The 17,711-nt window shown below is 37.8% G+C and overlaps 2 protein-coding genes across 2 annotated transcripts; one reads left to right on the plus strand and one right to left on the minus strand.

Annotated features, from left to right (window-relative positions):
• Positions 1–646: 646 nt before the first annotated feature.
• On the plus strand, positions 647–8,118 carry LOC137072635 (microfibril-associated glycoprotein 4-like). Its single transcript, XM_067440517.1, has 6 exons — positions 647–680; positions 802–857; positions 959–1,171; positions 1,252–1,348; positions 7,383–7,550; positions 7,638–8,118. Exons 2-6 carry the CDS (start codon positions 849–851, stop codon positions 7,892–7,894), a joined length of 744 nt encoding a protein of 247 aa, XP_067296618.1. The 5' UTR covers positions 647–680; positions 802–848; the 3' UTR covers positions 7,895–8,118.
• A 2,343-nt stretch (positions 8,119–10,461) lies between these two features.
• LOC137073698 (protein GPR107) lies at positions 10,462–17,182 on the minus strand. Its single transcript, XM_067442403.1, has 4 exons — positions 17,011–17,182; positions 10,785–10,895; positions 10,642–10,692; positions 10,462–10,551 (listed from the first exon to the last, which is right to left on the minus strand). Exons 1-4 carry the CDS (start codon positions 17,098–17,100, stop codon positions 10,462–10,464), a joined length of 342 nt encoding a protein of 113 aa, XP_067298504.1. The 5' UTR covers positions 17,101–17,182.
• Between the last annotated feature and the right edge of the window lie 529 nt (positions 17,183–17,711).

Here is a 17,711-nt window from a genome sequence, read left to right on the forward strand (position 1 = left end):
CATGATAAGCTTAAAAGCATGAACCTACACCAAAACACCCTGTGACAGATACCTTTGCAAATCGTTAGCTAATGATTAATTAAAGCAGACAACTAGAAGTTGAAATGCATGGCTTTGGCCCATTTTGGTAATTATCGCATTAATTTACATTATTAGTTAATATAATATGTTATTAGGGAATTGATTTGTTTGTTATTAGTAATATTTCATTAATAGCAATTCATATATTACTTAATCTATTAATCATGATGAATGTTCATTAGTTGCTGATGCAGTAATCATTAAGTAAATGTGTTAGTTCTTCATGAGGCATACATTAACTCATGATTATCTGTGCATTAGTTCAGCATTAATTAATGCATATTAGTGCAGCCTTATTGTAAAGTGTTACCCATGTTTCTATGATCATTGAACCCAAATTACATGATCATTCTGTCATCATGTCAGAGGTGTGTTGATGCTGTACTTTCCTGCTTCTCCGCTGTCCTGTCAAAATAAAAGCAAAAAGCAATAAATAAATAAAGAAAGAAACAAGTTAGTTCATTAACACACACTATGTCACAAGAATGAAGGATTTTGCAATATAAATTTCCTCTGCAACACAAAGGAGGAGCATAATAATCTGACCGATAGATAAAGAGTGTGTGTCAGACTGAACAACACAAGCCACAACACAAACGGTGAGTTACTGTTTCTTCATCATTCACCTCACAGAATACTGAGACATTTCTACAACAGTGATTCAGAAACATGACCACAACAACAATAATCTGATGACTTCTTTGGCTTGCTTTCTTCCAGATTTAAGAAAGAAAACATTGATAAATCTGATCTGAGAAGAGATTGAGATGATGGCGGTAAGTTCAATCACATTTACAGCGGCTGTTTTCACTTTTATTATAATGTCAGTGTGATTTGATGATAAACGAGGATCTTGATCAGTCGTGTGTCTCTCCAGATGACGGTGTTTATCGCGGCTCTGATCTCTGTTTTCACGGCGTCTGTTGTGTCTGTTCCTGATGGATTCAAGCCGGCCGATTGTTCTGACCTTTATAAAGCAGGACAAACAGTCAGTGGGATTTACTCCATCTATATAACAGGGGACGTTCCTCTCTGGGTTTACTGTCACATGGTCTCAGATGGGAAAGATGAAGACAACGGAGGATGGACGGTACGAGTGTGACTTTAGATCATTAAACACACATCAGAACACACATTATGAATCATGTATTCTATATAAACCCATCACAGGTGATTCAGAGGAGAATGGACGGCAGTGTGAATTTCTATCAGCCGTGGAAAGAGTACAAGAGTGGATTTGGGAATGTGCAGAGCGAATACTGGCTGGGTAAGATCTCACAGTGTGTGTCTGTTTGTGTGGACCCATATGGAAAAGTCTCGCTAAAAACATGTGTGATTCTTATATGTTATATGTTTTATATATTTAATAATACATGAGGAATTGCTGCTTTCAATTAGAAAAATATGTCACAATATATTTACTTATATATCATAATGTATGTCATTTTATTTGATGTGCATGTGATGATATACCCAAAACTATATTGAACAAAATAATATATATTACAAAATAAAAGGAACTGTAGTCCGTTAAAGTTACTGAGAAAGTGCTATTATATTGCAGTTACTTATGAAAATGTTAACAATTACAAAGGGTTTTATATATATATATATATATACACACACACACACACACACACACACACACACACACACACACACACACATATACAGTTAACAATAACACAAGTCAAGCACACCGGCATGTTCCTTTAGCAAAGAGCTATAACTGCTGAAAAGTGCACAGACATTATTTTTAATAAAAGTAACAGTTTTATTGTTTTTTGGCCAAAAGTCAACCTCACTATATCCACTATTTCAACCTATCTCCCTCTATTAAATTGAGCAAAAACACATGAAATAACAATTAATTTTAACATTTAAATCAGAAGTAAAGTATGATGGGAAGTAGAAATTTGTTGTAACTCATTCTGTAAAAGTGTTTATGTGTGTGTACATGCATTCACATTAATATGGGAAACTCAATCTACAGTAAGGCTACACAATAAAGGATACAACTTAATGGATATTACATGTAATACTATTTATATCTTAATTACTAAATATTGTATGTGTTAAAATGTAGCCATATTTTATAAATATAGTCAATGCATACATTGCAGTAGCTATATTAAAAAAGGCTTTAGTTTCCTTTATTCCTTTATATTTCCTTTAATATAGGCTGTTTTGCATATAATTGCAGTATATTCCCATATATTTGTTTCGTAATGTTCTACCCATACAAACTATTTGTTAACAGTAATATCAGCAATATTTAAAAAATAATAATTAAACACTCAAAAATAGCCTTAGTTCTGTCATCGCAAACTGCGCATGCGTCACCGCGCCGCGGCCAGGAGGAAATCAGTCGCGGGTTCTTGTTGTCTCCGTGATATGATTGCCTCCCAGCGGGACCGCGAAGTGAAGAGCTCCAGGTAAGAATTGTGTTTGTCATGTCGTTCTCAATGCAAATGTTAACTTATTTAATGGCAAGATTTGCTAAAATATTTGTAAATTGTTCGTTTCTGTTATCATGTCGGTGCCACAGCCTTAGTGTTAGGTAACGTACAGGTAACGTTAAGCCTTATTATGCTGCGCACGTGCAACAATTAAATTAACGTTACAAGTATTTAAAGGGGCGGTGAAATGCTGTTTCATGCATACTGAGCTTTACACTGTTAAAGACTTGGATTCCCATCCTAAACATAGACAAAGTTTCAGAAACTAATGTTGGACGTTTGATGGAGTATTTCTGTGTTAAAAATACTCCTTCCGGTTTCTCACAAGTTTCGGCGAGTTTTTTTCGAGTATGGGTCGGCTTGACGTTAATAGAGCGGAAGGTCCTTGTATGGGCCGTACGGGTTCTTCTCCCGGTAGGGTGCGCGCGCGCGACTAGAGCGAGAGAGGAAATGCACGCCCATCAACGCGTCCGCACAGCATTCTGGGAAGGCAGCGCTGCATTTGAACCAATTTGAACGCAGAAATGACGGGAAGCTTCACAACATCGCTTCAGTCGCGTCGCAAAGTGGATCTCCACGGTCACTGCTGTCACAGGACTTCACCAAATCATACCAAAGAAGTGTGTTTCTGCCGGAGCGGTCCCAGCGATAAAGGTTCGGTCCTGCTTTGGAAGCAGCCGGTGAGTTAAACTGCTTCAGATGTCTGTGCTGTCGGCTATCGTCGCGTGAGTAAACATCAGTAAACGACACGATCGCGTGCTTCGTCAGTCAAATGTGCTAACAGACTCCATTGCTGTTCTCTGTATAACGTTACAGTATTCTGACGTGCAAAACCGTTTTGCTTGCTCCTGCTAAGGTCTAGTCGCATACAATAGTCCATAAACCGAATCATGTCCTCATACACTGCGAGTAAACACTGCGAGTAAACACACACAAATGTGGACAGGCCACTAAATACAGTCCATACCACAGAGACGGACGTCCTGCTGCTGCTGCTTCTCCTCTTCAATTTATTTCAGCCTCAGATTTGATTGTGGATCATTATCTGTATTAGCTGAGATAGATGGGTTTCTCCACGCTTGAGGACGTCACCGCTCGTCATTCTTTAGCTCCGCCCACTCGATACGCCTCCAGGCGCTCGGTTTTTTCCGGAAAGTCTCGGTACAGCCCATATTTCTTTTATAAATATAATAAAACTAAAGACTTTTCGGAGATATGAAGGATGCAATACTACTCTATAGGTACTCAAGATTGACATGAGATTGACTGAAACTGAGTGTTTCACCCCCCCTTTAATGTGCAAAAACAAGTGAAAAATGCTTATATTTGTACTAAAGTTATTAAACTATATGATTGGTCTCCTCATTTGTTAGTCCCTTTGAATAAAAGCGTCTGCTAAATGATCAAATGTAAAAAACGACTATTCTAGTTGTTTAACTGTAATTTGGTAACTAAGTTAAACCCTAAAGCTCATGGTTTGCATAGATAACGTCATACAACGATTGTGTGTGACAGTGAAAGCTGTGTGACACCGACGAAAAGCAAAAGTCAGAATAAATGTAATGTGATTTGTTTACCGGTATGTTCCTTCTGTCATCATTAATAGTCTATTTTGTGCCAATTCACTTTAAAAGAGTTAATGTTTTAGTGAACTTGAGTTTGCAATTGCTCTAATGTAGTTAAAATATAGCTAAAATATAAACTTCTATCATTTGCATTCATGTAACTGCAACATATATGAATCTAAATGATGTACAATATTACAAGTTTGTAATAGAAAGTAAGTAACTGTATAAGAATATATTGTTATACTGAAAAAAACATTATAATGAAACGTGTTTAATATTCATGTATGTAAATGGAGTGGTCAAGAAGATTTTCTTTTTCTTCCACAGAAAGATCTTTATGAAAACATTTGAAGACCAGGCAAGAAGAACAAGTTCAGCCGCAGACTGGTTCATCCCATGAGGACTGGTTCAGTTCTGAAGCAGACTGGTTCATCCCATGAGGACTGGTTCAGTTCTGAACGGGAAGTGTTGAAGACGTTTATGTACTCTGAGTTGTAAGACTTGAACTAATGTTAACAAATGAGACTTTATTGTAATGTATTAACTAACATGAACTAACAATGAGCAATACATTATTACAGTATTTATTAAACTTTGTCCATTTTTAACGTTTAGTTCACCCAAAAATGTATGTTGTTAAAATGACCCTCATGTCGTTCCAAACCCATAAGACGTTCATTTATTTTCAGAACACAACAAATAAAGCTTTAATATGTGTACTATAATTACTATGTGAAATAAGTTAATATAGTAATTGATATAGATACTGATATAGATATCCATATTTATAACCTTATTGACTTAAATAACCAGCTCATGGCAGACGACTTGCGTCCAGAGAGTGACCTGAGTGATGCGATGTCGGAGTAGCGTAAGCTTCAACGTCTCTCTGGGGAACAAAATCAAGCGCTTCTCTTTTATATATATTATATGTATGTATATTCATTTTTTTAAATGACTGATCGTTTGACTAGATAAGAGCCTATTCCTCATCCGGGATCACGCAGAGGCTATGAAGCCCTTTGAAACGCCGTTGATCTGGACCTTCAACATTTTGGTTGTAACTGAAAAGCATTATATGATGAACAATCCTGGAATGTTTTCTTCAATAAACTTAATTTCTTTTCCACTGAAGAAATAAAGACATGAACATCTTGGATGAGATGGGGGTGAGTAAATGATAAGTCAATTTTTATTTTGGGGTGAACTAATCCATTCATTATCTTTGATTGATGGCCATGACGCTGTGTTCAGTGTATTCTGTTGTTGTTTTTTGGGTTTTGTTTTTTTCCTGAGCAAAGTTCAGTTTGCTATCAAGTTGGAATTGTAAATGACTCATGTGGAGAATAATTTGATTATTTCATTTTGTGTTGAAATAAAAGTGTTTCCACAAATTTGTGTATGTCATTGACTGATATCATATATGGTTAGTATATGCAGAGATGTGTAATATTGACTGAAATCATATATGGTTAGTATATGCAGAGATGTGTAATATTGACTGATATCATATATGGTTAGTATATGCAGAGATGTGTGATATTGACTGATATCATATATGGTTAGTATATGCAGAGATGTGTAATATTGACTGAAATCATATATGGTTAGTATATGCAGAGATGTGTAATATTGACTGAAATCATATATGGTTAGTATATGCAGAGATGTGTGATATTGACTGATATCATATATGGTTAGTATATGCAGAGATGTGTAATATTGACTGAAATCATATATGGTTAGTATATGCAGAGATGTGTGATATTGACTGATATCATATATGGTTAGTATATGCAGAGATGTGTTATATTGACTGATATCATATATGGTTAGTATATGCAGAGATGTGTGATATTGACTGATATCATATATGGTTAGTATATGCAGAGATGTGTAATATTGACTGATATCATATATGGTTAGTATATGCAGAGATGTGTTATATTGACTGATATCATATATGGTTAGTATATGCAGAGATGTGTTATATTGACTGATATCATATATGGTTAGTATATGCAGAGATGTGTGATATTGACTGATATCATATATGGTTAGTATATGCAGAGATGTGTAATATTGACTGATATCATATATGGTTAGTATATGCAGAGATGTGTGATATTGACTGATATCATATATGGTTAGTATATGCAGAGATGTGTGATATTGACTGATATCATATATGGTTAGTATATGCAGAGATGTGTAATATTGACTGAAATCATATATGGTTAGTATATGCAGAGATGTGTGATATTGACTGATATCATATATGGTTAGTATATGCAGAGATGTGTAATATTGACTGAAATCATATATGGTTAGTATATGCAGAGATGTGTGATATTGACTGATATCATATATGGTTAGTATATGCAGAGATGTGTAATATTGACTGAAATCATATATGGTTAGTATATGCAGAGATGTGTAATATTGACTGAAATCATATATGGTTAGTATATGCAGAGATGTTGTAATATTGACTGATATCATATATGGTTAGTATATGCAGAGATGTTGTAATATTGACTGAAATCATATATGGTTAGTATATGCAGAGATGTGTAATATTGACTGAAATCATATATGGTTAGTATATGCAGAGATGTTGTAATATTGACTGATATCATATATGGTTAGTATATGCAGAGATGTTGTAATATTGACTGAAATCATATATGATTATTATATGTAGTTTATATGTATATTATATAAACTTGAAGAGCTAACACACCATTTCCCTATTAAAAAAATATGAAATCTGTATAAAAAGCATATAAACAAATGACACAAAATATAAATAAATCCTATATGACTTTAATATGACTAGCATATGATTCAGTATGAGAACTTTATATGATTTGTATATGAATATCATGTATTTTCTACTAATACCATATACCATTGCATACTGTTTACATGTAAAACTCATATAAGATTTTTGCAGGATTTATACATGACCCAAAAGTTTTCTGTGTGCTTTTTAGTATGAAATGGGCCATAAACGGTCTGATTTTGTGTATGACATATATGGGACTTACATTAAACATATAAGATAATTCTGACTGATTTAAGTAAGGAACATATATGGTCGCTATATATGAACCATATAGGTTTTTTTCATATGGGGATGATCATGTGTTTGGTTGAACATGTTCTTTGTGTGTGTGTGTGTGTGTGTGTGTGTGTGTGTGTGTGTGTGTGTGTGTGTGTGTGTGTGTGTGTGTGTGTGTGTGTGTGTGTGTGTGTGTGTGTGTGTGAACAGGGCTGGAGAACATGCACCAGCTGACACGTAACAGGAAGTACATGCTGAGAGTGGATCTGGAGGACTTTGATGGAAGGACAGGTTTTGCTCAGTACTCGACCTTCTCTGTGGGTCCTGAAACTGACGGGTATAGACTGCAAGTTTCAGGGTTTACTGATGGAGGAGCAGGTACGACACTTTCATTTACATTGAAAAATAAATCACACTTAGTAAATGTGGAACTGATGTCCTCAATGATGCTCCTCTTCTCTGCAGGCGACTCTTTGGCCTACCATAATGGTATGAAGTTCACCACCTTTGACAAAGACCAAGACCCCGAGGTGGGGAACTGTGCTAAACAGTATATCGGGGCATTTTGGTACAAAGCCTGTCACAGTACAAACCCCAACGGTGTGTATTTATGGGGAGAAGTTACCACCCATAACGCCACTGGAAATGTTTGGTACACCTGGAAGAACAGTTACACTGTCAGTATGAAATCCATCAGAATGAAGATCAAACGTGTGGCTTAGACCTTTGAAGAAACATTACAGTGTTTCTCAGAAAGTTTTGGGTGTCCTTTCCTCTGTTAACTGAGTAACTCAGTAGATCATGGTATATATGGTGACCTATGATATATGGCTGTTGTTTTATATACCCTTATCAGTTATCTTCTCTTTGGTGTGGGTCACTTCTTTAAATCTACAACTGAAACGAATCAACAATAAACTCTAATAAAGTTCAGCATTGAAAGGCATTATGTGTTGATGTGGATTTGTTCATCTCCAGAATAGACGTCAGAAACAGTAAATGAGGAATTCAGTTCAACTGCTCATGAACTGATTCACTTTCCCTATAAATACAATCCTATATGTGAACGAACAATGTGTAAAGGAACACTCCACTTTTTTGAAAATATGCTCATTTTCCAAGTCTCTTAGACTTCATGCATTGACATTTTTTTGGCAGCCACCAAAAAAATGTCTGTCCTGTTAAAGCCTTATTTGATCAGTTTTTTGTGGTTTATGAGTGAGATGACTGGGCGCATGTTAACTGAGTGACAGAGAAAAACAACAGAGTGCGCACACTCTCTCTGTCTTCATAATAAACAGTCTTAGCATATTTCATTCACATATTACCATAGTCAAAATCAAAAGGTCGGCAGACCGAATCCATATCAGACCAGCACTTTTCCTTGAATTTTGACTCTTCTCTGACTCACCAGTTTGAATCGGCTCTCCTCGTCGCTTCTGCCCGAGTCTGTTCAGCCACACTTTCTCTTTCACATCTCAAAAGCTCGTCTTCAGTGTGACTGTTATTCCGGTTCAAATAGATACGGTTCAGGATCTGCACCAAAGTAAATATCTTCTGAATCGTCTCTCACAAACATCTCCATGGTTACTACGCACGCTCTCTGAGCAAGCAGATCTTCACGCTGTTTATGCTGACAAAAGTTTGCCTATTTTCAGGCGCTGTGCAATATCATACCATGACGGCCGCAAAGTTCCTACACCGGAATGAGAAAGTAGTTCCTAGCTATAACGGTCTAAAAAATAGAAACTTCATTTTTCGTTGGTCTTAGTACACGATGTAGCTGTAGAAGAGTCAAGTTTTAAATAGGAAAAATATTGAAAGTCTTTGGTCATTTTTTTGATCACTGATGCTAATGGACCCATAGCTTGATGTATGCTAAGCTATGCTAAAAGTGCTACCGCCAGATACCGAGATCGGCTGAATGGATTCAAAAAGGGTAAACCTCAACTGTTTAACTCTGAGGGACTTGGAAAATGAGCATATTTTCCAAAAAAGTGGAGTGTTCCTTTAACACAGATATCTCTGTTTATTTGCCAGCAAAAGTCTGTTTTACATCTCATCCAGCATCATCTAGCGGTCTTCTGCTGACACATACAGTGTAATTCTCATTGATTATGCAAGAGGACCCAGATTCACTATTTTAGTCTATACCCAACTAACAAAAAATTGTTCTAGGAACGTTAGTCAAATGTTTTCATTATGTTATAGAAACATAGTTTTTTATTGTTCTCCAAACAGTTTTTTTAAATGTTTATTGGTAATGTACGAGTTAAGGAAACATTCAACGGTATCAAATTGCAAACATGAGAATGTTACTTTTAAATGTTCTCTCTGAGCATTCCAGAAAAAGTATTAACATTTAAAAAGACAACGACAACATTTTAGGATAAAAGATTTCTTAAGCTATGTTTAAATAATGTTTCTGTGCTTATTGTGTGAGAACATTACTAAAGACTATATAACTTTGAACAAACTTTCTACTAACATTACTGGAAGAATGTTTTCATAACTTTGAAAACATGTTGCCAGAATGTTAGTCAAAGTTCAGAGACATTCGTTACTGTAGGTGGGTATATATGTTTTGTGTGTGTGTGAGAGATGTTCCCTATCAGGGAACTCGAGCTGCGTTGAAACGCTGTTAGAACGCCTCTGTGTGATTGCGTCATCCACACAAACAGACACACACTGTGAAATCTTACCCATCCTCTTCGAGAAGGGTGCCTCGGCTCGTGTTCCCTGCGGCTCGGGTCCTGCTGTTGCTGAGGCAGAGCGCCGGCTTCAGTCGTGGGGTTCACAAATGGATCTCACAGAGGGGTTTGAGATGGGCCCAGCCTTATCTCAGCCCTCACCTGTGAGATCCAGTGCCTCGTCTTGGGGTCTGGAAGCCCGCCCTGCGGTTTCTTCCTCCCCGGGCGTGTCACCGGTGCTCCAACTATCCAACTCTGAGGAGGTGGACGTTGATGATAAATCCCATCACAATCCTTCACAACCATAATCATTCACAATCATAATCCCATCACAATCATTCACAATCATAATCCCATCACAATCATTCACAACCATAATCATTCACAACCATAATCATTCACAACCATAATCCCATCACAATAATTCACAACCATAATCATTCACAACCATAATCCCATCACAATCATTCACAACCATAATCCCATCACAATCATAATCATTCACAATCATAACCATAATTTACAATCATCCACAATCATAATCACACCCTCAGTGTTCATTTCTTTGAACTTCGAGAGACGGTTAGGCCAGAGTCTCCTCACCTGAGGGTCTCTGTGTCGATGATAAAGAGGATGGACTGGTCATCCGGCTTATCGTCCTTCAGTGTGCACACCTCGTTCTCCTCACCCTTAGGGAGGACACACACACACACACACACACACAGTCAGATCAGAAACACAAGGACCGACCAGAGAGAGAGAGGCGTGCAGATACTCACGGTGTAGGGCAGGACCCCGTTCACTCGAGACCGAGCCAAACTAAAGCCCACCTGCAACACAGACAAGCGTCCTGATGAGAGACCACACACACACACACACACACACACACACACACACACCCGATGGCAGGACGGGCGCTTACCGGGGATTCGCCCTTCCCCGACGGCAGAGTCAGAGACACCACGTCGACGTCCAGTGTGCCGTTAGCGAAATAACCGAAGGTGTTCAGATGGACGACAAACCGCGTCTCGTTCTGAGGGACAAGAGACGGTTCATGAGGGAAAATATGATTCAATAATCATTTCATGAGGAAAACATTATTACAAAACATCCGATATATGATTATAAATGATAAAAATGATAAAAGAGAAAAATAATTCATCCTTAAAAAAGACAAATCATCAGATATGACAAATAAATGACAACCATAAAAGATAAAGATTAGCTAAATATATTAGGTAAATCATTAAATAGGTAAAATTCCTAATTTTATGAATAATTCACAATTAAATTACATTAAGCATCAGATATATGAAACAAAAGCTAAAATAAATGATAAAAATAAGCTAAATAAATTAAATAGGAAAATTAAGTCATCATTTTATTAATAATTCATCATTTAATAACATAAAACCTCAGATGTGTGACATAAATACTAAAATAAAACAGAAACAAATATTTAAATAAGCTAAATAAATGAGGTAAAAAATAAATAGGTAAAATAAAACTATAATTTTATGAATAATTCTTCATTAAATAGCAAAATATCATATGCAACAAATGATAACATAAGAGAAAAATAAGCTAAATAAATTAAATAGGTGAAATAATTTATAGTTTTATGAATAATCATCATTAAATTACATAAAACAACAGATATGTGACACAAATGATAAAATAAGATAGAAAAATAATAGAAAAAAATTAAATAAATTAGGTAAATTATAAATAGGTAAAATAAAACTATAATTGTAAGGCAAGGCAAGGCAAGTTTATATATATAGCACATTTCATACACAATGGCAATTCAAAGTGCTTTACATGGAAAGGAATTAAAATAGGGCTAAAAAATGCATAAGAAAAAGAATACAATGTAAAGAGAATTAAAAGTAATAAAATGATGATAACCAAAGAAAAGAACAGGTAAACTAAAACAGTTATAAAAAATTATTTAAAAAATGATGCATAGATAAGATAAGATAAGATAAGATAAGATAGGGTGCAATCAGTCGGACATACAGTGCTCAGAGCTCATTCAGTAAACGCACAGCTGAACAGATGTGTTTTGAGTCTGGATTTGAATGTGGCTACTGTTGGAGCACATCTGATCTGTTCAGGAAGCTGGTTCCAACTACGGCTGGCATAATAGCTAAAGGCAGACTCTCCTTGCTTTGAGTGAACTCTTGGTATTTCTAACTGACTTGATCCTGCTGATCTGAGTGATCTGTTGGGTTTGTATTTAATCAGCATATCTGCGATGTAATGAGGTCAGAGGTCATTGAGTGATTTATAAACAAGTAATAGTACTTTAAAATTGATCCTAGATGTAACTGGAAGCCAGTGTAAAGACCTGAGGACTGGTGTGATATGGTCATATTTTCTGGTTCTGCTCAGAATCCTGGCAGCAGCGTTCTGTATGAGCTGCAGCTGTCTAATGGTCTTTTTGGGAAGGCCAGTGAGAAGGCCATTACAATAGTCCACCCTACTGGTGATGAAAGCATGAACGAGTTTCTCTAAGTCTTGCCTGGAGACAAAACATCTAATCCTTGCAATATTTTTCAGATGATAGTATGCTGATTTAGTTATTGCTTTGACATGACTACTGAAACTCAGGTCTGACTCCAAGATATGCGTTCACCTTGAGAATTTCATCTTTGTTTCCAAATGTAATGATTTCAGTTTTGTCTTTGTTTAACTGAAGATAGTTTTGGCACATCCAGTTGTTAACTTCATCAATGCATTTGCACAGGGAGTCAATGGGGCTGTAGTCATTAGGTGACAGTGCTAAGTAGAGCTGGGTGTCATCAGCATAGCTGTGGTAAGCAGTATTGTTCTTTTTCATTATTTGGCTCAGTGGCAGCATATACAGGTTAAACAGGAGAGGTGCTAGAATTGACCCTTGTGGGACTCCGCATGTCATGGACGTCCACTCAGACTTATGGTCTCCTATACTCACATAATAACCTCTCTCTTTTAAGTATGATCTGAACCATCTGAGGACCATCCCAGAAAGCCCGACCCAGTTTTCCAGCCTGTCTAGAAGTATGTTGTGGTCAACAGTGTCGAATGCAGCACTGAGATCGAGTAGAACCAGAATTGATGTTTTGCCTGTATCAGTATTTAAGCGAATATCATTTATAATCTTTATGAGCGCTGTCTCTGTGCTGTGATGCGGTCGGAAACCAGATTGAAAATTGTCAAAGAATCCGTTTGAGTTTAAGAATTTGTTTAGTTGATTGAAAACAACTTTTTCGATGATTTTGCCTATGAAGGGGAGATTTGAGATTGGTCTGTAGTTGCTCAGTATGGAGTTATCTAGATTTCTCTTTTTCAGAAGAGGCTTAACTATTGCAGTTTTAAGGGCGGTTGGAAAAGTCCCGTAGAGAAGTGAGGAGTTCACCACTTCTAGGAGATCTGCTTCTAAACAGTTAAACACACTTTTGAAAAAAGAAGTGGGGAGTGCGTCAAGGGTGCAGGTTGATGTTTTAAGATGCTGTACTGTGTCTTCTAAAATTTTACCGTCAATTCTTTCGAAATCAGACATAGTAATTTTCCGAGGGTTTGGTCTGATCTGACTGACCCCAGAGCAACTAGAGGATGTGCTGATCGCCTTTCTGATATTTTTGATTTTCTCTGAGAAGAAGGAAGCAAACTCACTGCATTTACTGTCTGAGAGCATTTCTCTGGGAATGTGACTCGGGGGGTTTGTTAGTCTGTCTACAGTAGCAAAAAGAGTGCGCGTGTTGTTTATGTGTTTGTTTATAATATTTGAGAAGAAGGTCTGTCTAGCTTTGCCTAGTTCAACATTGAAAGCATGAAGGCTGTCTTTATAGATGTTATAATGGACTACAAGTTTTGTCTTCCGCCACTTTCGTTCAGATTTTCTGCATTGTCTTTTCATTATTTGAACTGCTGTTGAGTTTCTCCATGGTGCCTTTTGTTTGCCACTCTTTTTCCTGACTTTCAGAGGGGCAATATCATCCATTACACTCTTAACTTTTGAGTTAAAGGAGTCAAGGAGAAAATCAACAGAGTCTGCAGATATGCTTGGTTTTAGAGATAAAGCCTTCATAAACAGCACATTAGTGTTCTCATTTAAGCATCTCTTTTTGACAGAGACAGATCTAGCTTCAATGGCAGGAGTGATTGATATGTCAAAGAAAATACAGAAATGATCAGACAGTGCCACATCCTTAATAACAACCGATGAAATGTTTAGACCCTTACTGATAAGTAAATCTAGAGTGTGTCCACGATTGTGTGTGGGTCCATTTACATGCTGTGTCAAATCAAAGGTGTTAAGAACAGTCATGAGCTCTTTTGTTGTACTGGATTCAGTATTGTCTATGTGAATGTTAAAATCCCCAGCAATAGCAAAACAGTCAAACTCTGAGGAAATTATTGATAACAGTTCTGTAAATTCCTCAATAAAGGCAGGAGAGTACTTTGGAGGCCTGTAAATAATGATAAGCAGGATGCGTGGAGAACCTTTTAACACAATACCCAGATATTCTAGAGACAAATAGTCACCAAATGATACTTGCTTACATTGATAGAAATCTTTAAAAAGAGCAGCAACATCCCCACCTCTCCTAACTGCTCTGCAAACACTCATAAAAGTAAAGTTAGGAGGGGCTGCTTCATTGAGGACTGTTGCACTACAGTTTTCTTCTAACCACGTTTCATTTAGAAGCAAAAAATCAAGGTTGTTTGTGGTTATTAAGTCGCTGACTAGGAATGATTTGTTCTTAAGTGAACAGATGTTTAAAAGTGCTAACTTAACAGTATTAATTTTTTTACCCACATTAGTCTTAGTTTGACAGGTAACAGGCAGCAGATTATATTGGTTTGTTAAACGGCCTGACAAGGCCTTAGACTTTCTTTCACGTAACAGAACAGAGATAGAGAAAGAGGCAGGCACACTGGGTTCCCACTTGTTTTGTAAACATTTGATAAAGGTACTGTTATCATAGCGGGGACCCAAAACACATCACTGAGAGCTGGAATCAGTTGTTTTTGGTTCACCTACAACAGATGGAGGAGGGTGTGGGCCCGGGCGTTGTGACCGAAGAAATCTCACAGGAGGAGGGGGAGCTGGGCCCACAGGCTTTGGTGGTTGTGGGGCTCGACGCTTTTTGGTTGATATCTGGGGGCTCGCAGCAATTGAGTGTGATAGTCTAGTTCCAACAAAAATCAGTTCCTCCATTTTCTCTGAGAAGAACAGGATGCTGGAGAGAGGAATGACATGTCCGGTGAGAGGGGCTGTTGCTCTGGTGTTATCGGAAGTTGAAGTATGTTGTCCTGGCTTTGCTGTCCATTTTCAAGAAAGTCATCTTTGGGTGCTGAATCTTGGAGCAGTTCTAATCCTTCACAGTCTGTCTGTAGTGAGCTCTGTGGGCAGGGCTCAGCTGGGAGTGTGTCCATGAGCAATTGTTGTGGCTGTGTGGAGTTCTCATTGTCCTTGTGGGATGTGTCAGCCGAGTGTCCATTCAGGAGCTGAAATGGAGTCCTGTGGTCATCCATACTCTGTATCAGGTTGAGTGGGTTACAACACACAGCTGAAGGATGATGAAGGGAAAAATAAATATTGTCCTTTAGCACTCTTGCACCAAGTTTGTTTGGGTGGTGGCCATTTGATGTAAACAGTTGTCTCTGACTCCAGAAGAGATTGAAGTTATCAATGAAGTTCACTCCATTCATGTTACAGGTTTTTTGCAGCCATGTATTAAGCCCAAGCAACCTTGAGAATCTATTTGTTCCTCTTGCTGGCAGTGGTCCACTGATGAACGACTGAACTTTCAGTTTTCTAAGTGTTTCAAAAAGTTCATTGAAGTCCGACTTCATGAGTTCTGACTGCTCTCTCTGAATATCGTTCTTCCCCACATGAATTATAAGTTGATTTGCAGTCTTATGTTTCATCAGAATGTTCTCAATTTCCCTGTTTACATCAGAAATGGTTGCTTGTGGAAGGCAGCATGTAGTTGTATCTCTGCTGCGAATGTTTCTGACTGTAGAGTCACCCACTATCAGAGTCCTTGGCTCGGCTGCGCTCTGAGCTGAGGGCCGCTGTCTGCTCGACCTTGAGCGCCTGTTAGCATTAGTGTTAGCTGCGGGCTGATGCAATCTGTGTTCGATCATATTCATCACGTTTGGGGATTCATCAGCCTCATTCATTAATACTTCAAATCTGTTTTCGAGATGTATCGATGGTGGTCGGAAACTAGTGTTTGCAATCCTTGTGTCTGGGGTAGAGCATGCAACGGCAGCAATATATGAAGCTCGTGACAATCTGATGTCTCGAGTGTGTTTGGGTCTTGCCCCCTGTTTGTGCCATCGATTAGTGTGTCGATCAGTTACTTGTTTCTCTATCTGTTGAGTAGCACTAAATTTATGGGACTCACCGGCTGTGTGCAGAGGACGTTCGTGATGAAGCTCTGCTGTGTGATTCGTCCGGTTTGGTGGTTCCGCAAATAACTTTGTTTCAAGAACTGCAATCCTTTGTAAAAGTCTGTGGCAGTTTGTGCAGCAAGAAGATTCCTTAGCTAGAGGAGGCATTTTCTAATCCTTTCGATAGTAGGCAGCTGTGTTTTCCCTTCCGGAATGTAAGCTGATGGCAGCGAGAGGCTGGTCGGATGAAGTTTTCGCTTTTTTGTAGTAATCCAGCCAGTCAACAGAGTTTCTAGTTTTATCTTGAAGTCAAGCTTTGCTGTTAGAGCACTGTGTTGATTTGCTGAAGTTAAAATTATGAGATAAAATATAGAAGCGATAGAGCAAAGCGTGGAGCAGTAAGCAAGAGCGTCCGAACAGTAGCGAAGCAGGAAGTGAGAAAGTGAGTATGATGAAATTAATCCTTAAATAACAAAACAGCAGATATATGAAACAAATGCTAAAATAAAAGAGAAAAATAAGATACATAAATTAAATAGATAAAATAATTCATAATTTTATGAAATAAACAAGACACATAATCAGATATGACAAACAAATGCTGAACTAAAGCTAAATAACGGAAGTAGGTACAATAAGCCATATCTTCATGAATAAACCCTGGCATGAGATGAAACATAAAATGTGTGCCATAGAGGCAGAAAGGATGATAATAAAGCAGATTAGCGAGATATGTTTATGCGTAAATAAGTGCGCGAGACCTTGAGTTTGAGCTGGTGGATCCGCGCGCGACTCACGGACACGGCCAGGATTAACAGCAGCAGCGCGCACGCGGCGACGGAGCGACCCATCCTCAGACACACACAAACACTCACACACACCCGCCTCTCGGTCACTTAACGTTACACGGGCCCGTCAAACGACTGACATTTACTCGCCAGCTTGTTTCCAAAACTCTTTCCAGCTGCACCTTCACTTCCGGGACACGTGAACGCGTACACGTCATCACCGACCGCGGCGGCGCGAAGCTCGTGCACTCTGGCGCCCTTTCTGGCGGGAGGACGACGCGCACGTCACACACGCTCACGCTCGATGGACCGTAAGGAACGTTATTAATATAGTGAATTTTGTGGCATTTTTTTATATAATGTACGTTAATAACATTATATTGTTGTGTTAAACTACACAAATAGCTTAAACACTGCTGCTGGTGGTTTCTAAAGCTACTCAGATTGCACACATGGCGGCGGAAATCGATTATGTTGAAATCAGTTGGGTAACATTTTTTATACAAATTTTCTGTTTTAAAATTCTAAAATACTACTAATGAGATAAATTAGATGGTTTGTGTAATAATTACACTCAGTTAACATTGTTTTAAAGGTATTATATGGGGGGACGATTGACAGAAATACATATAACTATGTTTTCAGACCTACAGTACAGGCCAAAAGTTTGGACA

Source organism: Pseudorasbora parva, chromosome 4 (genome assembly GCF_024679245.1).
Source record: "Pseudorasbora parva isolate DD20220531a chromosome 4, ASM2467924v1, whole genome shotgun sequence".
Lineage (NCBI taxonomy): Eukaryota > Metazoa > Chordata > Actinopteri > Cypriniformes > Gobionidae > Pseudorasbora > Pseudorasbora parva.

Coding starts and splice junctions, on each gene's coding strand:
- LOC137072635 (XM_067440517.1), top strand. Junction 1,172..1,251: donor AAGACAACGGAGGATGGACG/GTACGAGTGTGA, acceptor AACCCATCACAG/GTGATTCAGAGGAGAATGGA. Junction 7,551..7,637: donor GTTTACTGATGGAGGAGCAG/GTACGACACTTT, acceptor TCTTCTCTGCAG/GCGACTCTTTGGCCTACCAT.
- LOC137073698 (XM_067442403.1), bottom strand. CDS start 17,100: ATGGGTCGCTCCGTCGCCGCGTGCGCGCTGCTGCTGTTAATCCTGGCC. Junction 10,896..17,010: donor TCCACCAGCTCAAACTCAAG/GTCTCGCGCACT, acceptor CTTGTCCCTCAG/AACGAGACGCGGTTTGTCGT. Junction 10,693..10,784: donor CGGGGAAGGGCGAATCCCCG/GTAAGCGCCCGT, acceptor TCTGTGTTGCAG/GTGGGCTTTAGTTTGGCTCG.